The sequence below is a fragment of the Corapipo altera genome, unplaced genomic scaffold (genome assembly GCF_003945725.1).
Source record: "Corapipo altera isolate COAL_440 unplaced genomic scaffold, ASM394572v1 181b, whole genome shotgun sequence".
NCBI classification, from domain to species: Eukaryota; Metazoa; Chordata; class Aves; order Passeriformes; family Pipridae; genus Corapipo; species Corapipo altera.
Window position 1 is genome coordinate 699,970 of NW_020884963.1, and position 27,145 is coordinate 727,114.

General features: G+C 42.4%; 1 protein-coding gene across 8 annotated transcripts in view; it reads right to left on the bottom strand.

Annotated features, from left to right (window-relative positions):
• CUX1 (cut like homeobox 1) overlaps nt 1–27,145 on the bottom strand; it is a 271,777-nt gene that overhangs the window by 76,190 nt on the left and 168,442 nt on the right. For 7 of the 8 annotated variants that reach the window (XM_027664422.1, XM_027664423.1, XM_027664418.1 and 4 more), the window contains exons 9-12: nt 23,277–23,325; nt 11,393–11,497; nt 8,634–8,822; nt 2,890–2,948 (exon numbers count right to left, since the gene is read on the bottom strand). In XM_027664422.1, coding sequence (XP_027520223.1) covers nt 2,890–2,948; nt 8,634–8,822; nt 11,393–11,497; nt 23,277–23,325 — 402 coding nt within the window. Of the gene's footprint in view, nt 1–2,889; nt 2,949–8,633; nt 8,823–11,392; nt 11,498–14,383; nt 15,197–23,276; nt 23,326–27,145 lie in introns of those variants that run through there. The other variant, XM_027664420.1, reaches the window with a different exon arrangement.

The window sequence follows — 27,145 nt, forward strand, 5'->3', positions numbered from 1 at the left end:
TAGGGGACAGTGTGCAGCCTCCAGAACCAGGCTGACAATGGTAGGAAGTGCAAAGTAACTCTAAACCTATTTAGGGTGTACATTTGGTTCTCCACACCAAAAGCCTGGCTCTGAAGCCCTGATCCTGCCATTCTTCTCCTTGCACAGGCTGCTCAACTCATGCATTTTGGTTCTGAGCACCTGCTGCCAGCTGGGACCTTTAGGAAGGATCCTGATCCTTGCAGCAGCTGCATTTCCAGTGACCTTGGAGCAGGCACTTGGCTGGAAATTTACTGACCTCTGCCTACCTAAAGTGGATTCTTTGCAACCTCAATTAGATTTCTGGCAATTTCACAGTTAATTTCCTATACACTTACAACCCAAAATATACTAAAAATCAAACTGATGGCATCTCCAATTGTCCTAAGAGGATTATTCATTCTAGCAGATTCATTTTTTTCAAAAAATATGAAAGTTAAACATGTCAAAAATGACTCTTCGAATGTGTCACAAAAGAGACGTTTTCCTCAGGAATACGAGGAAGCAAAATGTTTCCTCTTTGGATTCCAGGAATATCTTTGCCCATGAGATCTCGACTCAATCTGTGGCTCAAGATCAGTTACCTGCTCTTTAAAGGAACGATCTTGTGACTTGAATCTGCACATCTAAGATGACTTGAAAGATCTTAGTGCAAAGCAAAGTGTGCATTGGGACAGCTCGACTTTCTGTTCGTCTGATCCTGACTGCAAAGGCAGGAGGGTCAGTGCTGTCGTGTCACTCCAGAGGGAACTGAAAGGACACACAGAGCTCTCAGATCTCAAAAATAGGTTTAAAAGCCACTGGGCACAAAAGCCAAGGCAGAAAGTGAAGAATCCTCCCATCCCAGATCTTGACATGGGCCCAAGCTGAGTTCCCCCAAGGTTAGATGTTGGCTGATATTAAGATCCCTCAGCCTAAAATACCTCTAATATCCTAGGGAGGATTAAGGAAAACACATCAGTGCCAAAAAAACCCTGAGAAATATATTCTCTTTCTGACTTACTGACAAGATATCTTTTTTCTTGGTGCAGATGTTATAAGCAGTTCATTTTTGTCAGTGTTTCAGGGCACGGGACAGGTGTGGCAGGATTCAGTGTGAGGGATTCTGATTTACAGCAGAAGACTTTTCACAGTCATTTCCAGCAACAGCCTCACTTCAGATCAGACTGTTGCTGCCAGGTGATGCACATTTAGCCTTTAGCACATCCTTTGGATTAGATGGGAACAAAGGGGGTGGTGTCAATGAGCTGCTTGGAGGATGCAGCATTGCAAACATCTTCAGTGCTCTCATGGAGGGTCTTAACCCCCTGCACCATCCTGCAGGACGGTGTATGGACCCCAGGTCATTTCCAAGCTATCTGGCAGATTAGGGGATATAAAAGCTGGGAGAATAGGGTTAATTTACTGGCACCCAACCAGGGCCACCCAGGGATTCTCCCATCTATTTCACTGCAGGCTCATCCTGAGCAGAAACACTGTATGAACCCTCCTGTGTGACAACTTCTCCCAGACCTCTTATGTGCCTTCCCATCCCTGCCCTCACCTTGTAAGTCCGCGTTGTAAAAAATTAAGTTAATTTAAAAAAAAAAGGCAATACTGCCAGGAATACAGGGTTTGTATCTAAAGTACAAATGCAAAGTAAACCTAAATGCATTTAGTGTGTACATTGGGTTCCTGGCACCAGAAGTCTGGCTTTAAAGCCCCAGTCCTGTTGTATCCCACCCACATTGCATTAAACCAGGTAGGGTTCAAAAGCCATTTGCTGTCTCAGCACATTTACATTTGGTATCTCACGTAGCAAACTGTAAGGTTGTGGCCTAATTCCCATTCACTCTTTTACATATGAGGGCATAAACTGGCTGAAATCTGAAGCTGTTTCCTTAACTCAGGAGAGAACATGGATATATTTATCCCATCACTAAAACGATGACGCTTTTTTAAGACCACTTAATAATCAGGAATAATGACCAAAGAAATGGCCAATTCACTTAATTTAAGTGAAACTATACACCCACTGTGAACTAGAACCACAGCCAGCGTGGCTTGAGTATATCAGCACCAGGGGCTGGGCAGTCGTGGGGCTTGCAAATCCAAAGCTGCTTTCCATATTCTCCAGGGACGTGTAAACAAGAGCACATGACTACCAGCCTCATCTGAAATACCTCATTAAACAAGGTAACGGGTTATTTCAGTCTTCTTAAAGCACACACAAAAATGCCAGAATGATGAAAGAAGAGATGGGACTTTCTCGCAGTTATTTAAACCTTGACACTAAACATATTTCCAGTCAAAAAAGTTCTCTTCTGAACCTGACAGCTTATCTTGTTATAGTTTAAAATGAGGCTCTTTTAAGTCTCTTAAGAAAATCCCTTGAAATAGGAAGAGGCTGTTTGTGGCTTTAGTTTAAAACCACAATATATTAGCAAAAATATACAGTGAGACAAGCCCAGCACTGAACTGGTAAGTGCTGAACACTGGCTGCCAGAAGCAGAGAAAAGGTATCATGGCCAAAGGCTCTGCATTAAATTTTTGGTCCACATCACACACAGCTGTTGGCTGGGGATTTTTAGGGTGGTCAACCTAAAATACCACAGACTTTCAAAATTTTTCCCTTTGTGAGCAATAGTTTTAGTGGCTTTTCTTCAAGGACATGTGTATTATTTGCTATTGAGATCCTCTGTTGCAACAAGAAGCACCCTCAGATACAGCAGTTCCACTGGTTCTGGATGCAATTTCTGCCAATATTCCCAAATTCCCCGTTATTGTGGTTTTGACTGAATTCTTTATTGTTCCAAGAACACAGATTTGTGGCTTCATTTAACAAGCACTGTTAGTGTTTGTGAAAAAATTATGTAAGCATTTAACACTTACTTTAATTCTTTCTTAACCTCTTCATAATCAGCCTGTCCTTTCAGTTTTTCTTCCAGTTGCTTTAAAAAGAAAGAAGATGGATTTAATTATTTAGATTGTTTTTTTTTGTTTTCTGCAGGCTTTCAAAATCATCTTCAAATTATTCCATATATACAGCAGCGCACAAGTGAGGGTTAATGACTCATACCTAATTTACATATATTAGAAAACAAACTATAACCAATTAAACGTAAACACAATTATACCTCGCTCATCCTTTGTTTACAGAGTGCCAAGCATGACAGAATTCAGTGGGTCCCAATTTGGCTGTTTGCAATGTCACTGTCGTGTGCTCAATAAAGAGATCAGGGGAGGAAGGTATCAAAAAAATGGGGCAGCCAGAATTTTTCAGGGAACTGGGAAATTGAGTAAACAAGCAGGATGCTTTGGCACACATCGTGCTCTTAATAGGACAGTTCTTGATAACCTTATCTACATGATAAAAAGAACAGACTGAAGAAGCTGTTGTTGACTGGGACGCCTTAGGCTTGTAAGGCTTCTACAGTGCCTCGTGCCCAAACACAACAGCTGTACCAGGTCGTTTTACAAGCATTACTTATTGCAATAACTAATGTGATTACACACTGGAGATGGAGCACTGAGACCAGCCCAGCAGGTCGTTTTGCTCAGGGTCTACCTGACGCCGGGTGGTCTCAAAGGCTCCTCTGCGGTGTGAGGATGCCACAAACGTTGAAACAAACCCCCTGACACAATCCAGAACGCAATGCCACACACTTGGACCTTACCCAGCTCCCAACAACAGTGCTCATCACTACAGGATAAATGCTTCAGGAGGCCTAAAACATAGTGATACATAATTGATGCCGTTACGTTGCTTGCAGAAGCCACATTAATTTCCCACTAATAATTTCTTTGCTTAGTGCAGACACACCTGATCTAAGCAAAGAACAGAATTTACTGGCTTGCAACTTCCATGGATAAGTTCAGGCTAGCTCTGCTCCACTATATTTTTGGTGTTAAAATTGTCACAGAATCCCAAAGGTCACGGGAAACAGAAATAACACAAGGACGCCTCAACTCAAAGACAGAGCGTCTACTTTGAAAAGGAAAGGAGTACATGACATGAAAAAGAAAAATAGGGCTTTGTGTCCAGGAGAGGCTGCCTTCAGGGGAGAAGGGAATTCAAGATCCTACACCCACTCTGGGGCTGCTTCTTGACTGCAGGAGGGCAGGGGAGGGCTATTGGGAACTTGGATAATTTTAGCAAACCCGTTTCAAATGCAACCCCACAAAGTTGTGCAGCAGCACAGCTATGGGGGTGTGGAGGCAGGGCTGGCACAGGCCAACAAACAGAACTGGGAACCTGTTCCCTGTGCTGCCTTCCCCAGTAAGTCAGTGTGTGGGTATCACCCATCTCAACCTGTCCAATTTAAATGAAGGTTCTCCACATGATAGCAGCGTGGTGGGGCTTTGTGGGATGTCCAGATATTCTGTCTTTTAAAGGATTTCCTTCCCAGCCCTGTCCAGCTCACACTGTTGACATTTCTGCCTTGCCATCAGCACGGATATTAAAGAGCAGTGACAAAGTGGACATCCACATTATCAATACACAGCCCTCTTCAATTCCTGTTCCTGCTGTTTGATGCCATAATCCACCATCCTTAGTCACTGCTGACAAGAGGCATCTCCCGGCAGGAATACACGGGCCCTGCTCTGGCAGCTGCTCAACAAGCAGCTCTTAATGGATCACCACCACTGCTCGTCACAGGGATGCAGGAACTGCTGCTCAGTGTGGAATTTGCACTCTATGGGACACTGATGAAACGAGTGGCCTCTTAAAAAGGTCTCGTGTGCCAGCATCCTCAGCCAGCAGTGACTTGCGCAGTCATTCCCATTGTGTTAAAAAGAAAAAAAACGTGTCTGTTTCAGCTAAAACAATATTTTCCACCTGGAATATATATATATATATATATATATATAAAAGATGAGTTTTAGTCATTTCTTCTGACACGTCCTGACTTACCACTGACTCTGCTTTAGAGAGCAGACACAGTGCTACAGGTGTTTTGGCCCTATACTTGACGTAATGAGGAAAATCCTGGTTGATGTGACCAGGAAAATCCTATAAATATTAAGGATGCTGGAGGTTTTGATAACCTCCAACATGTGTTGAAATGTCACTGTGGGAATGTACTATGTAGTCCCAGAGCCTGAGGTGCCACATCAGTTCTCTGATTTTTAAGGAGGACCAGCTACAATGTGCCACGAGTTCGAGCAGCTCAAGCTACAGCTTGATGCTGAGCCAGAGTTACTTTAACAAGGAATCCAAACAGAATTTTTAATGCACCAGATCAGGCTGGAGAGGGATCTTTAAATGAAACCAGGGAGCCCCTGGTACTGGGAGGAGACTCAGCATCACCACTGAGAACTTCCAAACTTCCCTGGATGCAGGGAATGGGAGGAGCGGCCAAATGCCCCACGACATCCTTCTGCTCTCCTTGGTCATGTCACTTTGCCACCTGCTTCTAACTCTGTTTGGTGCTCCACAGCACAGACACACCACAATTCACCTCTTCCTTAACTCTGTGGCTCATAACATTTTTGGGTCTATAGCAGAGGAGCTTTTACAGCAGGGATAACTGGTTATTTATAGTAGTCCTCGGAACAAAAAGTACCAGAATAGATTTAAAACAAACAATATCCTGGATTAACATGTTAGTTACTTATGCAAGGATATGCTAAGAAAACAGCCTTTTGTAGAGACAGACATAAACCACAGAAAAGCTACTGATTCCCATTTTAATGCAATCTATATTAAATGTAATTCTGTGCAGGGATAAGCTATACCTGATGAAGTAAAATTTAGGTACAAAACACAGGTAGAAAAATAAAGAAAAAAAATAGATATCGACAGAATGAAGCTGTTTTGGACTCTCAGGTACTCACATGCTGCTATAGCAGTATGGCACCAGCAATATTTTACTTTGAATTGTATAAAAAACACATATGTCCATCATTCCCAAGGATCTAATAGAGAGATTGTTGCCATGGAAAATCTGCACCTAAATGTTTACTTCACTAAACAATATAAACTAACAACTGAGGATGCAGTGCCTGTGTATAAGCAGACCATTTAGGCACTTGGCATCTTCCCAGTCAATGACTGTTTTAAAATGTATTAGTATGGTAATTGTCTCAAAGAACCCTGTAAAACGCACAGAACACGGGATAACAAAGGTTCAAGCTGTGAGACAATCTGGAGGAACTAATATCTTACACTAAATATCAACCTGGTTAATTCAGACAAAATATATTCTAACGACCTCCAACACAGGAAAATGCAGGAGCCAGAGGGCAGAAGGGATGAACTGGTGGTTTTTCTGCACGTTAAATTTGCAAATATTCCATGTTAAAGACTCGTCCTGCATTTGAGTTATGAATGAACCCATGTCAGAGCGTGCACAGATTGGGTCCTCTCTTATGTTATTTAAAAAATACAATCTTTACTGTCTTTTTAACCTAAGTGTCATAGTTAAAGAGCAGGGGCTGTGTTAAGGGCTTAAAACATTTAAAAAATGCATTAGACTAATGCTGTAGTTTAGTTTAGAGTGATAAACTAACAAGTCCACATTTAATTAACCCGGGCTATCTGATGTATCTCTGTGCTGTATTTTAACTGGGTATCAGGGATGTTCTAACACCCACAAAGGGTTAACATAATTAGAGTTGAAAAGTCTTGTTACTAGAGGACATGTTTTGATTATTAGATCAGATGAAGATAAAGAAGCAATAATTTTGGAAGTATTTCTGTATTGTTTCATTAAGTCATAGAGTATTAAACAATTCCCCCAAGATACAGGCTGAGAACATTGCTTTAATTTGTGAAACTCTTTTTTTTTTTTTTTTTTTTTGTGGAGGCAACTGTTACCATCTCTGTTATTTTAGAAGCAATTCCTCCATAATCAAATGTGAGATCGACACACTGTCAGTGAGATTTGGTGCTGTGTACAACACAGCTCTGGTACAGGCTTTCCCAGCACTTTGGGGTAAAAGCAAGTACTTTGAACTATATTTATAGTTGCAACAAATAAGGTTAAAGAGGGTTGAAATGACTAAAACTTTATCAATAGAGGCACTGCATCAGACACTATCAACAGAAAGCTAAATACAGAGCATTAGCTGGGCAAGGCTGTGAGAAAATGGAAGGAGATTACTGAAATGGAAATCAAAGACTTGCTCTGTCATTTCTATGATCCTACTCCCTTTGAAGTTAATGGCTAAACTAATACTGACCTCACCAGGAACATGCTTTATTCCAAGAAAATCTGTCAAGTGCAAGGACTCAAGATATTTTCTATCAGGCTTTATGAAAAAGGAAAAGAAAAAAAACCCCCAACCCTCTACCATGGGCGTAGCCAGCAAAATGTGTCCCTTAAAACCAGGGCAGCTCTTTTCACCCTCAATAAAAGTGGTGCCCACACAGTGACAGGTGGGCAGGGACTGATATTGTCAATATAGTTACATAATTGTGTCCTTTGCTCCACTGAATTTTCATAAAACTTCTGCAATGCTGGCTTAAAACATGCAGAAAGCACCAACTGCAACACTTTAGCTTCCATTCCTAACAGACATCTCTCCATGTAAACTATGCTCCACCACAGCAAAACTAGTAACTGCTTAAAAGATGTCAGAATTAGAGCAATTTGTAAGAGTTTCAATTGAACATTAAATCATCCTGATAGAGCAGAGCTGCCCACGCCACAGTCAGAGCTGAGTGGGTACCATCAGCCTCCCGCTCTCCAAAAACCCTCAGACTATCAAACCTGCAAAACTACCAAGTCCTTAATGGAATAGATAAATTTATCTTGTTTACACTTTGGAGCTCCGAGCTGGTGGAACAATGAAGGAGACGGGGAGTTACAGGAAACTGATTCATCCCACAGGGCAGGAAACATTCCTCGTGCTCACGGAGACATCAGAACTGTGTGGGCTCAGCACAAAGAAAGTGAAGTTGCCCAAGCAGAAGGTAAAAGGGTCACTCACAAAATTCTTAGCTGTTCCTTCTGGTCCTAGTGCAGTGCTGTTATGCAAATGAGTATAGCACCAGACCACTAATTATAAATGGGAATTATCGTGCAGCAAATAGTTAAAAAATAATGAAATGGTTATTAAGGATAAGAGCCTTCTCTGTGTCCTGATTTTATTTGTTTCTATGCTCTAAATGATACATTTCCCTTTTCCAGTGGACAGAACAGGAAGGGGTAGCAGGTAAATTTAAAGATAAACCATAAACATTCCTGGCAAATCTTCAATACCAATCACTGGAATGGGAATTAGAAGTTTTAAAGCCTAGAAGGATTTTCTGTGCCTTTTCAGTTCAGCTGTCTCATTACGTATCCATGGTCAATAAATGTTGGGGTTTGAGGGTGGGTTTAATTCTAAAGGTAGCCCATGTTCTCCAAAAACACATTTCAAGACAATAAGAACTGAGTAATTTAGATTTTTAAAAGAAATGTGATCACTTAGAATACAAAACACCTCTGCTCACGGGAGGGGGTTGGAATTAGATGATCTTTAAAGTCCCTTCCAACCAAACCATTCTGTGATTCTATGAATGCCACAGAAAACAGAATTCAGCAGCATCCTGAAGAAGCAGAACCACAGCAAACTTACACCAGTAAACCCCAATATCATTATATCTGTTACAAACATCACAAGCTGCTGAGCACAGAACTGAGCCTTACTTTGAGTGTGCTGTTCTTGGCTGTCAGCTGCTGCTCCAGCTGGGAGATTTGGCTGCTGGAGTTCTCCCTCAGCTTGGTGAGGCTGCCCTGGAGTCTCTGGACATCTTCTACGAGCTGGGCGATCTCCCGCTCCTTCGCAGCCAGTTCTACTTCCAAGCTGGACCGTGTTAGCACCTCGATGGCCTGCTCCTGATGGGAACAAAGCATCAGACCACAGAAATTAAAAAAAGGCAACAAGCCTGAATTCAGGGCAGTTTGGCAAGGACCAAGCATGGCATCAGGTGGCACCAGAAACAGAGACAATTCCTAAACGTGGGACCTCCCATGACTGACTGCGTGAAACTGGAAGATGAGGCTTTCTACTGCCCAGGACAGCTCCCTGGGAAAACAAGGATAACAGAGAGGATAAATTCCCCCATTTTATAAGTGCACTGGAAAGATGCAGCCGTGAAAGTCAGAGGATTCTATTTAGTTCTATTTATTATTAATAGCCCAAATGCTTTGACAACTATGAAAATCTGTGCTTACAAAATACTAATCAGATAAAATATTCCGAAGTAATGGAGCAGAATTTCTTAATCAGGAACGGCAGGGCCATGTGCCTGTGGCTCTCTGAATGCACAGTGCACGTTTCAGGCAAAATTGTCAAAAATTGCCCCAAACTGCTACTTCCAATGAACTTGTTCCTTGCATGAAAATCATTCATGTTAATATTATTGCAAGCATCCCTCCATGGGGAAGAAGATAGATGTGACAGCTCTAAGACAAGGCCATTCTCCCCTTGGTCACCATTTTCAGAAATTCTCTTCCCTAAATCTTTCTTCTTCCAGTTTCCCACAGCTGCAAAAATCCATCCTCAAGTCAGAAACTTCCTCCCTAGACCAACCTGCCAGTAGGACAAGAAATCGGAGAGGAGAGAGATGTTCAGGAGAAGGCAGATCTACTCAGAAAAGATAACAGAAACTAATTGTACCATCTCTTTGTCTCCTTTTGTGCTTAGAGATCAACAGCTGTAACACATCGGAGAGCTCCAAACCTCCTCCATGAAGAATGTGAGGAAGCCCTTGAGCATGTGTGGGGAGCACGAGCCCAACCATGAACACACATTCCATTAAAGAGCCTAAAACGCATCTTACAGAGGTTAATGGCTGTTCCTCAGAAACACCAGTGAAGTAGGAGAGAATCCATTCAGCAAGAGAGACAGTGACGGTGAGCATTAAACCAAAGATCCTGTGGAAGAGCTGGGAATTCAACCCGCCAACGCTGTCACCCAAACACTTCCCTGACAATTCAAGATGACACTGCAGCAGATTGAAATATATTCCACATCCGCTTTTCTGGGAATACAGGAACAACAAAATACCCTTTTCCATATCTTCTAAACACTTATCTTGATTCTCAGTGACTACACCCCACTGTACTCTGAGAAAGCTGCAAGTACGAACAGCAGTTAACAACACTCTCCTATTACACTGAATTATACTTTTAACTTGAAAAAACCTCTAATTTGCTTGCATGAAACATCACAAGTTGTATAATCATCTGCTGCTTGTGCCTATTGAGACTAGAACGTGGAGTCTGAAATAAGATAGATAATGATCATTTTCATCCTGCAGTAGTTGTCATATTAAATATAAATGAAGTGCAGAAGTACTATTAAATACAAGAAAGACCTAATGTTAAAATAATGATAAGACTAGGACATGAGATAGGAAGAGGCAGGTAATTCAGAGTTACAAGTGATATTCAGGCTTTTTATTTTTTGTTTTGCAGCCTACTTGTCTATCTTTTGACTTCTCTGAGAAAACGCTGGGTTGTATTAATAGACAAGCAAACAGATCTGGAGGACTTATGGTTTGTTACTCATTCTCTGCAAATGATTTTTAAAGACAACCATGTGTTTCTCTGCTATCAGTGTCAAGCCCGTGTATGGCTTGCAAGAAAAAAAAAAGCAATGATTTCTTTTGTTTGTTAAATCTGCTGCTTAGAAGTAAACTACATTTCACTTAATTGCATATTTACATTTAAATACTCCTATTTCTCCTTTGGCAAACGAAAATCAAACTAATCTGGCTGCTCATCTGTGATACCTGTTCACCCAGGACCAGCTGGAGTCCTGTAGCAGCTCTGTGTGCCCGCAGGTCCCATCAGCAGAGTCAGCACTGCCAACCTCCCCAAACGGCAGCACTGCCTTTATTTAGAACCACACAGAGGAGGCAACAAGCAGGAGTGCAGGATGTCTTCTCAATTTTCAAAGCTGCTTTCATTGGATTTATAGGTGTAATTCTCAGTTTTAGATATATCCAGTGAAAACTGGAGTGAGTTCAAATTTATTTCCAGTTCCTCTGGCAGCCCAGACACTGAGAGGGACGAGAGGGAGCTCTGGGCAAAGTGGGTCCCTTCGGGCTGAAGCTCCACACCTCCACTGGTCCTCCAGGTTTGCTGCCTCTATTTTTGCTCTGCTGATGCTCTTAGCAACGTGAAATAATTTCTGAGAGCTGCTGCTATCCACCTGGACCTGCAACCCTGGAGAGTGACAGATCACCACGGAGCCAAGTGGCCTCTGTCCTTTCCAGGGTCTTCTCCAGCCACCAACCCCTTCAAAAGTTGAACCCACCCACAATCCCAAAGGAACATCCTTCCATTTCAGTTAAAATATGACTCCAAAGAGTTATTTTTATAGCTGTGAGCATAAATTGAAAGAGTTGTACTGCAGGAATGTCAGAAACCTGTAAGAGTCAGTAAATATTTTCTCTCACCACATCAGGTGCCTTCTGGATCTGCGTAGCAAGTTGGAGAGATTTGTTAGCTGATGAGAGCTGCTCCCTTAAGGTCTCTGCCTCTCTCTGAGCCACCTCTGCCCTCTGAAGGAAATGAAAAGGGGTGAAAAGAGAAAGTACATTCAGTTTAACAACTGACAATTATTACAAGAACATTCATCAATTCATGCCTGACTGAATATAATTGATTTTCCTAAACACTCAACCTAATAAATGTTAGAAAAAAACATAGAATGTGATGGATTTTTATTTTAAACAGTACAAGGAAGAAATAATTGAGCGATTATGACAGTAATTTAACGCTAGGAGCAAGGAATCCCCTGCTGATACTAATGCTGCGGCCCACTGAATTTCCCAGACTGAATAAATACAAGTGGAAATGGAGTCTTTTTATTCAATTTCTTTCTATTCTCATAGACCAAGCAGATTTTATTGCAAGGCTCCTCATGGGAATAATTCTCACGGGTAAATGCTGAATTAAAAGATATTCTGACCACTCTCTCAAACACACATACAATGTTGTGGGCTGTCTTTCTGCAGTAATTATTCCCCCAAACATGAACTGTTAGATTCTGTTCTTTCAGCAGGTCTGTTTATTCAACAATATTTAACCCTAAAGTGACAATTTTGCACAGCTCAGTTACCAACTGCTGAGGATTTACACAGTAGCTGATAAGCCTGTGACTTGGCTACTGGTCAGAATTCCCATCTCAATATTGAATAATAATAGAAAGGAGAAAGGCAGAATTATGAGGAAATATCGTCTGTACAAGAGTTTGGGTAGAGACAGATGGATCAGTAACTTCAGGCAATAAATAGCAGCAAAGTCCTTTCCATAACTGTCTGCAAGCTTCTGTTAGAAGTGGAACAAAACCTGGTTGTTTTACAGTACATCCTCCTCCTGGCCAGACTGTCTTCTCTCTTTGTTTAAAGAAATGCATTTTATTGTTGCAAAACCACACTGCCTACCTCCTTCAGCAATCACTGCTTTTCACCTGGGCCACTCCATGCAAATCATGCTGTGCTTTTAGCAGAAAACAGGCAAAATAATTTTCTATCTCCACTTGCAAGACCTATCACCAACTCTTCCAAACCCATCAGCTGCCACCAGCGAAGGTCAAAACTTTTCTTGACCAGCTTTTACCCTTTACACTGATGGGTCCCTTCCTTACAGAATTCCCACTGCCATTTTTAAGCCACCAAAAGAGTCACATCTTGTGTGCCAGACTGTTTGCTACTCCTTGGGAAAACCTAAGCCATCTGAAACAGCAAATATAAAACACAGAGCAAATGTAAAATCTAGAGTGAATATAAAACCTATAGCGAAAATAAAAAATCTATAGTGAATATAAAAAATCGACAGTGAATATAAAATCTACAGCAAATATAAATCTATAGCAAATATAAATCTATAGCAAATATAAACCCTATACCCCTGTGTGTGTGTGGCCTCTGACTTTCTCACCAGTCAAAGCAGAGCCTCTGCACGTTTAATCAATGAGTAAACTAACAGCAATCAAATACTAAACGCATCATCTGCGCTATTTGCTCACAACATTGTATTAAATGATTTTGCATAGGTTCTGCAGCTGTAATTAAAATGTGATTGTAAAAAGTAAAGTGTCGTGGCACTAATAATGAGAGCAGGGCACACAACCTATTATGTGCCTGGGAAAAATGGTAATAGCACTAAAAAGGCACAAAAAGAGAAATATGAGGATAAATACTGAGCTAATGATCCACACTGAGATAAATTATTTCCTTGTATTTTGTTAGATGTGGAGTTACATATATTGATCTAATAACTGCAAAACAACTCCAGCAAAGCAGGACAAGTTACTACACTGTGGCACTTGCTCTTGCATCTACTGCTGTATAAGTAATGGGTTTTGCAGCCTTGAGCAATTCTGCTGATGGTTCCCATTCACTGCAGCATTGTTTGGAGAATCTATTCAGCTCGCATGCGAGCAAACCACAGAGGATATTGCTAATAGGTGGTACATCTGCATATACAGTGAGCTGTCAGTTGCCCTTTCTGCACAGCCTCCCCAGCCAATTCACAACACCTGTTGTGATCCTCGGAATAATATCTGACAAGATTTCATACCAGGCATTGTTAAAAATACATCGGCACAAACTTCGGGCAATTCTATTTGGGAAATACTCGTCAATTTTCCTCTTCCCCCCAACAAGAATGGAAGCTTTTTAGAGTCAGAATTACAGATGTGTTCAGCGTCTGGAAAGCACTTTTGGGTGCTATTGCAATATGAATTATAAATGACACACAAAAACCTATTAAAAGAACAGCAGTTTCAAATCTGAGCACTTACAAGTTTGGAAAAGCCAACCCCGAGTGCAGGGTTTTGAGAGGTGGGATGGCACCACAAAGGACCTGCTGTTGCTCTTTTCCAATGAGTCTCTACTCCACCAAACTCTGGGATGAATATTGCTCGGTGAACGGATCTTTGGCTTTGTCCTCCTTGTTCCGTGTGTGACCCCTGCAACTTTATTTACTGCAAGCTAATCCCACCCTCCTCTGCTGACAGCATTGATCACTTCCTCACAGGCTGTGCTCCACCACCAGAGGATCTAAGTGCTTCAGAAACATTAAGGAATGCACTGGCACAACCCCCATTTGGAGCTATTTGGGTTCCTCAAGCCCCTGGCACATCTCTCTGCGTGGCAGCATCGACAACAGTGTGGCACAAGCTGCCTCTGCCCGTTCCTCACCTGCACCGAGACCCTGCACAGTGCCTGCGGTGCTGCTCCCCTGTTAAACCCTCTGGATTTGCCTTCTTCACTCCCACTGTCCCTTGTTTGTCACTCTGTCCCCTTCCTAATTTTTGCTGCTGGAAGCACTGTTTTTATCTTCTCTGAGCTTCACAGTGCCCTTAGCTCCAGGCAGGCAAAAGCCAGCTCATACCTCGCACAACTTAACGAATTCACACAAACTTCCAGAATTAGCCTTACCCCCACGATCTCCTTCCTCTTTTCCTCCTTCCTCTTTTCCTCGTTGCTTCTTCTCCAAAAGTCTTCACAAAATGTCCTCCAAGTGTCCCAGTCTTCCTCCCCACTCCCTCCCACCATGAACCCTTCTCCCCTTCCTGCTCCCACACCGTGTCCGTATCCTGTTGTTGCCGTAGCAGGCTGGGGGAGCGTCTCCCCTCCCCGTGCTCCCCCTGTGCCAGAGTGGCACAGAACCTTACATCACATCCAGGAGAAGGAAAACCTGGCTGGTTAATGTTCACCCAGTGACAGACTGCAGCGTGCCTGGGACAGGCACCGACAGCAAAGTCGACAAATTCAAACCAGATTCCGTTGAGTTTGTGTGAACTCTTTTTTTCCAGACTCTTACAGGCTGGCTAAACTTGGGGTTTCTTTTTTCTGTTGTTTTGTTTTAACTTCTTTTTTTTTTATTATTTTTCTACTTGAAGCAACAGAAGATACAACCCTGAGAAAAAGGCAAACCCTCCTCCTTCCTCAAGCGCCAAGCCCCTTCTATTAAATCCGGGCACAGCAGGCTCCTCACCAAAACAGCAAGAAAAACTCAGAACATGTGGGGAATTTCTTTTTTTTTTTCCCCCCCTAATCTTGTTCTTAGAAATGGTTGAACAATTTTTCCTGAAATGAGAAAAGAGAGCACAGCCAGAGACAGGCGCCCAGTATGGAAAATGGATAAACCCAAGGAATCTTGCACAACGTGGAGCCACTGGAAAGTTCACATAACCTTCTGTTTGCATGAAACTATGCCACTTCAGCTAAGAAATATCTAGAGATTCACAGAACCCTAGAATGGTTTGGGTTGGAAGAGCCTTTAAAGACATCTTGTTCTACTCCCCTGCCATGGGCAGGGACACCTTCCACCAGACCAGGCTGCTCCAAGCCCCATCCAACCTGGCCTTGGACACTTCCAGGGATGGGGCAGCCACAGCTTCTCTGGGTAACCTGTACCAGGGCCTCACCACTCTCACAGGGAAGAATTTCTTCCCAATATCCCATCTAACCCTGCCCTCTGGCAGTGGGAAGCCATTCCTCCTGGTTCTGTCATTCCATCCCTTGCCTGAAGTCCCTCTCCAGCTCTCCTGGAGCTCCCTGAGGCACTGGATATGCCATAGCACAGTTGCTTTTTATCCATCAGTGCTAAAACTATCAGTTTCTTACTTCCAAACCCTATGTACAGTCAAGAAAACCCTCAATGACCAGTGACAGTCACACAGGTGGCTTTGATGAAGATCATGCAAATCTACTGTTGACTAAACCCCCTATTTTTCTAGATAGTTCACTCACAAAATTCCTCCTAATTCCTATACCACTGTTTTTCTAGCACAGAACCACCTCCCTGGTAAGAAAATATTTCAAAATACTTTCATTCTGCCTCATACAGCAGGTAAATATTGTACTGCTCACGGCGGAGCTAGGAGGTCACGCTCGCAATGCTGCCATGGGCTTTCCAATTAAAAGAAAGGAAAAGAAAAAAAGCCTTACACAATACATCCAGTTTAAATTATTCTCCTTGTTTCCTGACAAGATAATGAATAGCATGAACTGAGTGCTCTTCTACTTACAGTAAAATGTTAATTTGATCAAAGACCAGTGGTGTGAACAGCAAAATGAGATACTTACACACACATAAAAAAAAAAAAAGTATAACCTTTCCCTTAAAGTTCCATCAGCCAAACTGTATTTCCTTGCTCCATGCTAAATTCAGTGCTGTGTGTGGCAAAATTTTCCTATGGGCGAGGAGTGGGTATTATCACAAGTAATTCTGCTGCAGTTAATGAGCCTGGTTGTGGCAGCAATCACCACGCTTGGAGCTGACATTCGTACTTGCAAGCTGCTGCAAAAGCTGTGTTTCTGAGCGTGAGATCAATTAAAACACACTGGTTCAATGTGCTTTAATGTTCTAACTTTCCAGATATAAAAATTTGTTGTAAAATCTTTAAATGGCCCTAACTTCCACAGAACAGCAAGCAAGGTTAGATGAAAATCAGGGACGTGATTCTTCAGGGCTCTGGCACCTATTTTTTCCAACAATGGAGAATTACATCAAAAAAAGAAAAAACTCCACCAACCAGAAGAGGTTGAGTTGTCTTCATTCTTGTCTTCAGGCTATTGCACTTTCCTCTGTGCACTGAAAGGCTGCCAGATAAATGTATTCCCAACTGAAAGCCAGGCATTTACAGGAAACCCATGTTTGTATGAAAATAATATTAACCATATTCTGCCTTTATACAGCACTTCTCCGAGCAAGGATCTCAATGCCCTTTGTAAAGTAAATGTTATTATTCACATTTTACAGACAGTGAAATCCCAGGATTAAGTGAATGACCTCATCTGCCATAAAGCTGCATAACTTTGCTGGATTCATGGAATAGTTTGGGTTGGAAGGGACCTTAAAGAGCTTCTCATTCCACCCCCTGCCATGGGTAGGGACACCTTCCACTAGACCAGGTTGCTCCAAGCCCCATCCAAACTTGCTTTGAACACTTCCAGGGATGGGGCAATTCCATGGGGCTATGGCACACCAGGAGAGTGGAGCATCCAGTTCACTGCCAAGGGGGTCAGAAATAAAAAGCAAATTGTCTGGCAGTGTCTGTGTGAGCCTTGGTGCAAGGAAAGAGTCATGGCAAGATGAATCCCCTTCCTCATGGAAGCACAAAGCTAAGGATGCCTCTCCATGGGTGTGCCTCACCATGGTGGGTCAGAGCAAACCCTCCCATGAGCACCAGCACTACCTGTACTGTCTTGCATTTGTGTTGCTAAGTGAAAAGGAGAATTTATTCCATCTGCTGCTCAAAAACATACATATTTTATGGCAATCTCACTTAGCAGGAATATCTTTTCGAACCATTTTCCAATGTGATTTGTTGGAGACAGGAAGGTGCCATACCCAAGGAAATAAAAAATAATCTTGAGAACAGCATTTCTGCTAAAACACCCTGGTGAGGCTTTCTTTCTACTTTTATAGCAGACACTGTTTTATGTATTTTAGTGGCAGTTTGGCTCCAAAAAAATGCTTAAATTCACTAACCCTTCCTCTACAGACCTTAAAATCCAACACTGCATTTCTGTGGAATGAACGGTACCAATCCAGTCCAGATTCTTTAATAAATGGCTCTGTATTTTAGAAAGAACAGTTGTTCTTGTTTTATTGATAACAGAAGTTTCTATATTTGACTTTCATTCCCCAGAAAAAATAAGCAGTAGAAATCTGGGAGCACTATCAGCACTGTGAAGACAGAAAGAAAACCGATGGAAACATTTTGCTTTTCCAAAGGGATAACAGAAGAAAAAAAAAATAATTCTTCTTTTATAGCTTATACAGTAAAGTTCACAAAAAAAAAAAAAAGTGTCATGTTCTCTTTCTGGTATTACTCCCAAAATCTAAGGATACCTATATTGGAGTCTGCTTTTTAACCCTCCATCTTCAGATTAAAATACAATAACCCAGGATCAATCAACCCTAACTAAAGTTCTATTCTTTTTCTTTCAAAAGTGTAAAAGGACTTTTTTTTTTTTTTTTTCAGGAAGCCTAAATTAAAAAGCTTCTTGGATTTATTTTTTTTTAAGCTATGTGAACAATGTATAAAGCCAGCAAACAGATTTGGATACCTCAGTGACATGAAACCACAAACTTAGACTCAATATTAAAACCTTAAAATGAGCCTCACTGTCATTTTAAAAATTTAACACTCCAAAGTATTTCTGCTTTCACAACCTAGGAATTATTCTTTCCAACAGAAACCTCAGTTTTTCTCAAGCAAAACTGGGTGACTCCAGATTGGTGGATGAAGCATAGAAACAGAACAATAATTTATCTGAATAAATCTGCCATCCTAAAAGATTTGTGACTTACTGCCATAAACACTTACAAGAAAGGTGTAAACTTGAAAAGGTACAGAAAAGTGCTAACCATAAATATTTGTGTAAAATAAACAGCCACACAACCGTAACTGCTGTGAATGCAGAAAAGTACACTGGAGCTTCATTAACTTCCCTGATTGGAAATTAGAATATTCTGGGAATCAAACAATAAAAAATTCAAAGATGCTGTATCCCAAACTATGATAAATCATTTATTTTGACAAGTACGGGTAGTTTAGTTTTAATTATTTATTCTTATACTTCGTAGCATATCAGAAAATATGCAGTGATTTATTGTGCAAAATGAAATGTTAATAAAATGAGTCCCTTCCCCAAACTACAGCATTATTAAATCTTCATGGAAATGTGAGGGTGAACTCGTGGGTTAGTTTTGTTTTTGAGCTGGAGAGTCAGTAAAGTGCAAATAAGCCATTCCTATTGTATTTAGCTCTATTGTGACTTCAGTCCTGTACAGTCACACAACCTCAGGGATGAGGAGAGGATTGGAGAGGGAGACTGGACCCCCAGTTCCTCTGCTGTCTGGCAGATGATGCAGTTGCATTTTACCATGAAATCAAGTGGGGGTTATTGGCTTCAGACCTTCACCCCTTCTAAAGCCCCATGTCATGAGCTAATGGCTCCTCTTGAGGCAGGTGTAGGTGAACCAGCACTTTTAATGTACTATTCTGGCCTTTTTTTTTATAATAAAAGCTCTGAGGACTTTCAAGTGGAAGGGTTACTCTCCAGGTCGCCACTGAGACCCACCTCACCCTCACAGTGGGTGTGACTTGGTGTACTTACATCACCCTGAGCTCTCTCAGTCACAATGGACTCGTCCTGCCATAAATTCCCCCCCAAGATATTGGATTAACAGCACTGAGCACCTGGATCAGCAGCTAAAGAAGGGGCTGTCACCCCAGTCATTGTGTTGCTACCACCTTCTCCTCTCCAGCACCCACCTCTGCTCCAGCCTGCTCTGCTCAAATGAGGGATTAATTTCTCCCACAATTATGGTTTGGGGGCAAATTCAGTTTATACCTTGTGTTACTGATACAATGGAGAGAGACGGAGCTTTGCGGTCACTTCCCCTTCTTCTGTCTGAGCAGAAAATTGCAAAGCTCACTGGTATTTAAAGGTAATTATTTCCAGGAGCCAGTAATTTGTTCTGGGGATGACAGCACACAAAGTAGCCCAGAAAGCTCCTGCATGGGAAAACTTGAGGATCCAAATGAGGAGAATAACTGGGAGAAGAGAGGAGATGGAGTCTGAAGAAGAATGGCCCATGTCTGACCCAGCAGGACACCAGGGTGGGAGTCACAACATCAGCTCTGTCCCTAAGGCTTTTATCATCCAGGATATGGACACCTGGACCAAGGTCAGTGAGTACATCCACACCCTCATTCCTGCAGAACTGGAGAGGGAAATGGCCCTGCCCATCTCTCAGGAGCCACAGAGGTGTCCTCACATACACAGGAAGTTCTGAAGTGCCAACTCTGGATTTTAAAAGGGCAGTAATAGAGAAAGGGATTTTCAAGAAATATCAGCTCTTTAAAAATTTACAGCAATTTTTTTTTTCACATTTTCAGTGGAAACATGTAAATTTCTGCTCCAAATCCCAGTCTTTCAGGTCAGTGTTAATTCCAGAGGAGCAAAACATCACATCCAAATCAGCAAGGCAGTCTATGCACAAAGCAGGAGTCGTGCTGAGCACTACTCTTTAAAGGTAGCCTTAATAATGGGGAATGAGCACTTACTGAAATGGTAAAAGGAAATGTTAATTTAACTATTAAATACATAATTAGGTTAAGTACTTGTTTCTGCAATTGTAACACTTCAGCCTGATGCAAACTCACTTTCTGGCCTATGCAATAGATTTAATTTCTTCTATTTTTTTTTTTTTCAACTATAAAGAGGTAAAACACAGGAATTGCTGCTACAAAGATTACTTAGATATAATTTACCAAAGTGTTTTATAAAGGTAAAGCATCACACAAGGCAAAGACTATGAGGATGTTTCAGCAAATGAGCTGAGCTACTGCAGCAGCTCCTGCTCCTCTACCAGTGAACCTTCCCTTCCCTTCTCCATCTCCTCTGAGGCCACACACTCCCCTTGTGTCCCTCATGGGGCCCCCAACACAAGGAAGACATGGACTTGTTGGAGAGAGTCCAGAGGGGGACATGAAGATGCTCCAAGGGCTGGAGCCCCTCTGCTCTGGAGCCAGGCTGGGAGAGCTGGGGGGGTTCAGCTGGAGAAGAGAAGGCTCCAGGGAGACCTGAGAGCCCCTTCCAGTGCCTAAAGGGGCTCCAGGAGAGCTGGAGAGGGACCTGGGACAAGGACATGGAGGGACAGGACAAGGGGGAATGGCTTCCCACTGCCAGAGGGCAGGGTTAGATGGGATATTGGGAAGAAATTCTCCCCTGTGAGAGTGGAGAGGCTCTGGCACAGGTTGCCCAGAGGAGTTGTGGCTGCCCCATCCCTGGAAGTGTCCAAGGCCAGGCTGGATGTGGCTTGGAGCAACCTGGGCTAGTGGAAGGTGTCCCTGCCCATGGCAGGGGGTGGGATGAGATGGTCTTTAAAGGCCCTTCCAACTCAAACCATTCTGTGATTCTGATTTTGGCACTGCAACCTCTCCCATGGTTTGTTGAGCTGCCTCCATTTGTTAAACCCACAGAAAACAAACTTGGCCCCTTCATCCCAAATCTGCAGTTACTGAGCTCACTGGACTCAATGAAAGGTCCCCCAGTTGCAAGAGCTGCTTTTTGGGAGGGGATGGGACTGCAGGAGCTGGAGGGGAAGGCAGAGGAGGAGCAGATGGGGAAGGGGAAGACAGAATCCTCTCTTCTGGCTTTACAACAGCTCAGATGAACTGCACACTGATGTTAATGTACAGAGCCAGCTTTTGTTGAATTACAACCAAAGAAAGGGTTATGTACAGAAGCAGTTATAAATTTTACCTAATTACAACAAAACCACCACAATAAAGTAAAAAAAAAACAAACCAAACCACATTGCAGCTTTGTTCCAGTTAGACAGAAAAATAGCATTTCTGTACAAACATATACAATTGATTTTAGTATGGCAGTGGGGAAATCAGAAATAGCTATTCTTTAACTACAACCCACTTTCTACTCTGAGGGAAAAAAAACCCCCAAACTCTACCGGGTAAATCATTGCTACATTGGTAAAATGTAGTGCTTTTGCAAAAATCACAAAATAATTCTACCAAAACATTTTTAACACCTACATCATTTCTAAAAAGTCTACATATTTCCAAATAATTACTAGCACTTTAATAAATATTTAATGCAGTCTACAAAAGTTCTTTGACAGAACTAAAAACCCACTGTGCAAACACCAGTTTGCTTTTACTGACTAAATAATCAACCCAACAACCTACAAATCTGCTTTGAGCTTCATTAAGGCATTAAGGGGCTGGAGTGTGTCCAGAGAAGGGAATGGAGCTGGGAAAGGGTCTGGAGCAGCAGGAGCAGCTGAGGGAGCTGGGGGGGCTCAGCCTGGAAGAAAAGAGGCTCAGGGGGAACCTTTTCACTCTGTACAACTCCCTGACAGAAGGGTGTAGGTGGGAGTTGGTCTCTTCTCCCAGGTAACAAGTGATGGGACAAGAGGAAACAGCCTCAAGTTGTTTCAGGAGATGTTTAGATTGGATATCAGGGAAAATCTCTTCACTAAAAGGGTTGTCAAGCCCTGGTACAGGTTGCCCAGGGCAGTTGTGGAGTCCTCATCACTGGAGGGTTTAAAAGATGTAGCACTTGGGGACATGGTTTAGTGGTGGCCTTGGCAGTGCTGGGTTAATGGTTGAACTGGATGATCACAGAGGGCTCTTCCAGTGGAAATGATTCTGTGATTTGTATTTGTCCAGTTTATCAAGAACTAATGTAAAGGCCAAGACACTTGCAAGACTTGACAGCTGCACCAGGGGAGGGTGGGGGCTGAAAGCTGATCTGCCAAAAGGAAAAAGGCAAAACCAAACAGCAGCTGGAGGAGGGGGTTCATTTTCAACAGGAGCAGTGGCCTGGTCTGGCTCACACAAGCACTGCTGACAGCACAGGGCACCCAGCAGGACCACACGGAGGGGAAGGAGCTGCCACAATTCCTCCTGGAAGTGAGCTGCTCTTAGGTGAGGTTCAGCAGGATTATAAATCCATAACCTGAGAGATTTAAGACTGTAATCTCTGATTTTACCTGACAGAGGGTTTAATGAATGTCACTGATAAAGCAAATGCCTGGTTGAGGTTTCCCTCTGCTGCCTGTGTGACCTGTGAATCCTGCCTGTCCAGGAACATCTCCTTCACCACCTCAAACAGCCTCTCAAAGCACAGACTGCACCAGAAGGGCACTTGGCTCGGGTGTTGGGTTTGGATTTTTTAAAAACTTATTATCTTAAGAAGTCCCATATGACTGTGCCACTTTGTCAGGAGTGTGTGCCCTGTAAGGGATGGTGGGAGGGACATTTATGCCAAATTAGCATCTGCAAATCAGCATCTGCAGGAACAAATTACTTAATTCCTTCCTTGTCCTAACGGCAAAGTCTGATCCAACCCTTGCTAAAAATTAATGCACCAATAAAACATATCAGAAAAGGAAGGGAAAAGAAAACTCTGGAGAAGTCCATAAAAGCTGCAGCCCTGCCACAGGGCAGAAGCTCTTTAATTTGGGTAAACCAGTCACTTGAATGTCTGAGTAGGGACCAGCATGATGGATTTAGAAACATAAAGCCAAGAATAACTACAGTGGGAAATGTAAGTTTAAATTATTAGAAGGTAAATATATGGGAAGCACCACTCTACTGTGCACACAATCCTTGCAGAGCATCCCTAAAGAGCTGTATTTTGCTCTAAATTTGCATATTTTCTTACTCTACACAGTTATGACTGCTAAGTGCATATAAAAGAACTGTCATGAAATCCAAAAGAGAATTAAAAGAGAAAAATCAAAGTCACACTCCGAATTTTATGGAGGGTTCATTTAAAATCCTACCTGATTTGCTCTTTCAAGGTCTGTCATGATCATCTCGATTTCATCAGCCCTGGGAGAACAAGAGAGCAGAAGTTCTGTTATCACATGGAGAACACCTGCTACACAACTTTATGCACGGTAACAATTGCAACATTCACGCAAACAATAACCATTTTCAACATTTATTTATCAAAGGACCCAGTAGGACTGATCAGCTCATCCTCTGACTGGTGGAATCCTCTTGGGTTTCAGCTCAGTGGACTGGTTTGCAAGGCTCCAACTCCTTTGCCTGTTCCCTTTTTACAACGAAATAGGTATATTAATATATGAGCATATTCATTTGATCTTTGAAGGTCTTACTCCCCAAAATTCTGCACAAGGGCAGTGGCATCTTTCCAACACCTAAAGGTGCTTCACAAGTGATAATTATGGAAAAGTCAAAGACTGCAGTTCTTTGGTCAACTACCCACATACACATACACAAAAGGAGCCTGTTACTCTTCTGTTTCAGTGCGCCTGGAAGTTTCGTTCTAAATTTGGCTAAAAAAAAAAAATCAGGAGGTCAAAGAGACCAAAAAATTTAATTTTACATTATGCGGAAAAGAGTTTTTTTGACACAGATTTATCAAACTCTAAATTTGGACTCTTAATGCACTTTGCAAAGCTGAATAAGAAAGTCAAAGGGTTGAAAACTATACAAACAGTCAAGGAAAAATAGTGTTAGGTGGCAGCTTCCAGACCTGACCCCTTAAACATGAGCATTTCTAACACTTCACTCACACAAATGGAGCCAACCCTTAAGCAATCTTTTCTTATCTTCATGCTGAATCGTGGGCAAATATTTCCCACTCAGGCTCTCACCTGGGAAAGGTACCAGGAACAGGGCTGACAGACCTCAAGAATGTTCTGTATCAATATAATAAGACATATTATTCTCCCCAGACATTTTGCCTGTCTTGTATCCCTGGACCATATGGAAGCAATAAACACTGTCCTCATCTCCTCTGAACAGCAGCTTTACCAGCAAGTCCTTTTGCAATCTGCCAACACCATAATGTCTGGGTTTTGTTTTTAATCTGTAGCAGATCATTATCAGTAAAAGCTGTGAAATGCTGGAATTCCCTTCCTCTGCCCATGCAGAAAAGTCAGGGTTCGTTTTCGTGCTGATTCCCACAGAAGATCCATTTCCCTGTGCAGGTGTTTGTTAGGAAAGATCATTAACTGAAGCATGTCAAGGTTCTGGCACTGGACCATTACACTGAATATTGACTTACTCTTCAACAGCATTTTAGATTTCTGTGTGTACACTCAGGGAAATGCAGTAAGAGATCATAATAAGTAAATGTGCATGTATATAAATTAATGGAAAATTATTTTTAATTACAGCCTTTAATGTTGTTGGAGCAACATGAACCGCCTTCTGAAAAAATCTTCTGGACAATAATGGAAAACAGATTAACATGTGTTTTCTTGGGCAGGAGAAGCTAATGTGCTCTTAAATGGGAAAAAATCCTGCACAGGATGTTTTGAATTAATAATAAATAATGGCCATTACTTACTGAACTGAACAACCACTGTTTGGGCAAAGAAGGATTGAAGGGAGCAACCCAGGGACCGACCTGGACAGATTCATGTCAGCCTACAATAACACCTTCCATCTCTTTGGCCTCTGTAGTTGTGAAACATCTTTTGTTTTAGACTCCAGGCCCAAAATACTTACTAATGAACCCATAACATTTACAGTATTTCCCATGGAACACACATCCCTAAGACCACGACCCCCACCCCCCCCTATATCTGTAACAGATAAGAGGGAAGAGAGCATCCTAATGCACCAAAAAGATGCTTCCCAGCATTTCACAAATATTTTTAGCCAGGATAGTTTAAGGATCCTCTTTATACAAGCTTATGCATTCAGGCTGAATTTATGTGTGAATGCCTCAGGTTATATGGAGCCAGTAAATGATGTCTGGATTATGTCACATCCCTCCCAGATCAGAGCTGGGAATGTCCCACCCCGGCACACTGGCCACAGCTCCAGCCAATCCTGTTTCTGCTCCCTTCTCTGTAGGGTTTGAAGAATAAAATCCCTGCCTTTCCTCTCAAACAGGGGGTGCCAGGTATCAGTCAAAAGTCTGGAACACTGGAGAATCTGAGGAGAGTGAAAAACTCAGAAGCACAAAGCCCTTGGATGGGGAGATGAAGAGCTTTGGGATTAGAAGGGTGGGGTTTCAGTCCAGGCAAGGAAACACTTCTTTTAGCAGAAAAGAAGGTGACTGATGGAGAAAAGATGAGCACAAAGGGGTAGAATGTGAGAGGGTTGGAACCCATCCAAGGACCCTCAGCTACTGAAGGGGAGCCAAGGGTAGGAAAACTGATGGAGACAGCGAGGGAAGGAACAGAGCGATGCCTGAGGCCAGTGGACCAAGGGGAGAGGGGACCAAGAGCAGTAAAGCAGAGGAGCACCCCAAGCCAGTAGGAAGGTGGGAGGCTGCCAGTAAAACAGGTTGAAACACAAGATGGTGCCTGAAAAACAAGGTGGAAGGACTCAGGACAACCCTGCACTTCAAATGGACAGAAGTGTTAACACTGGTGTTTGTGAGCTGTTCCGGCCGGGGTCAGGATTTAAGAGCTCTATTACAGCACTGGGATCCGCAGCCAATTACAAAAAAAAGCAACTGAGGATATAGAACACCATAAAAATGACATTTGTGCCCTTCAGCACACACAGATAATTCTGACTGAATCTAGTAGAAGTGTCAAACTGTAGCCAAGGGCAAAATTGTCCCTTTGTCCTTGTATCCAGACACACCAGCTGACTGATCCTGAACTCCCCTCTCCCTCCTACATTTTTTTCTCCCGAGCTTTTCAGCACTCCTAATAAAAGGATGCAACATCTCCAAAAAATTCGAGCAAAACACCTCCAGCCTCACAGTCTGCACACCAATGGAGGGTAATGCTGCAATTATAAGTGTTATCTTTAAGTAAAGTAATGAATTAAATTACTCTGTATTCTTTCCTAGCACAAGTGTCAACAGCATTCAGGAGAATCTTCAAAAGGAATTCAGGCTTTTCATTTTAAAAGCTCAACTACCACATCAGTAGCTGGCACTCAGCAGCCTAAAATCACGTATTTGAGAAAGTCTCTAATAGCTGCATTCACTGTTTGCTCAGCACAAGTATTTATTATAAAATAAATTACAGTTCTCACACCTTTTATGCACTCACAGAAACAACCTGCATTGATTTATTGTTTACAAAGCACCATGTTGAATTCAGACCTGTCAGGTACGAGGCAGCTCCGCTTTGCTCACTGAATTAGTCCCACACAGGTCATTTCTGATGTATTCACCATCCACCACACTTGCTCATTTTCAGCCCTTCCTATTTTAATATTTCTCTTTATTTCAGTGGAATTACTTGCCAGGCAAAGCACCGTCCAGCTCTAGGCTGATGGCACCTTGTCCTGCAGGTCTGCACTGAAAACCTGGTGGGTAACTTGAAGGGAACAATGGTCAAATTCATGGAATCACTGAATCACAACATAGTTTTGGGTTGGAAGGGAACTTAAAGCCCATCTTGTTCCACCCCCTGCCACAGGCAGGGACACGTTCCACTAGCCCAGGTTGCTCCAAGCCACATCCAACCTGCCCTTGACACTTCCAGGGATGGGGCAGCCACAGCTTCTCTGGGCAACCTGTGCCAGGGCCTCACCACCCTCACAGGGAAGAATTTCTTCCCAATATCTAATCTAAATCTCTTCTGTTTTACTTTAAAATGCTTCAGCAAATCCACCGTTATACAGACCCTAAACTTCTGCCCAGAATCATCCCATGTGAACTAAACTCAGTTACAGGAACCAGAGGTCTGATGATTTTACTTTGAACCTT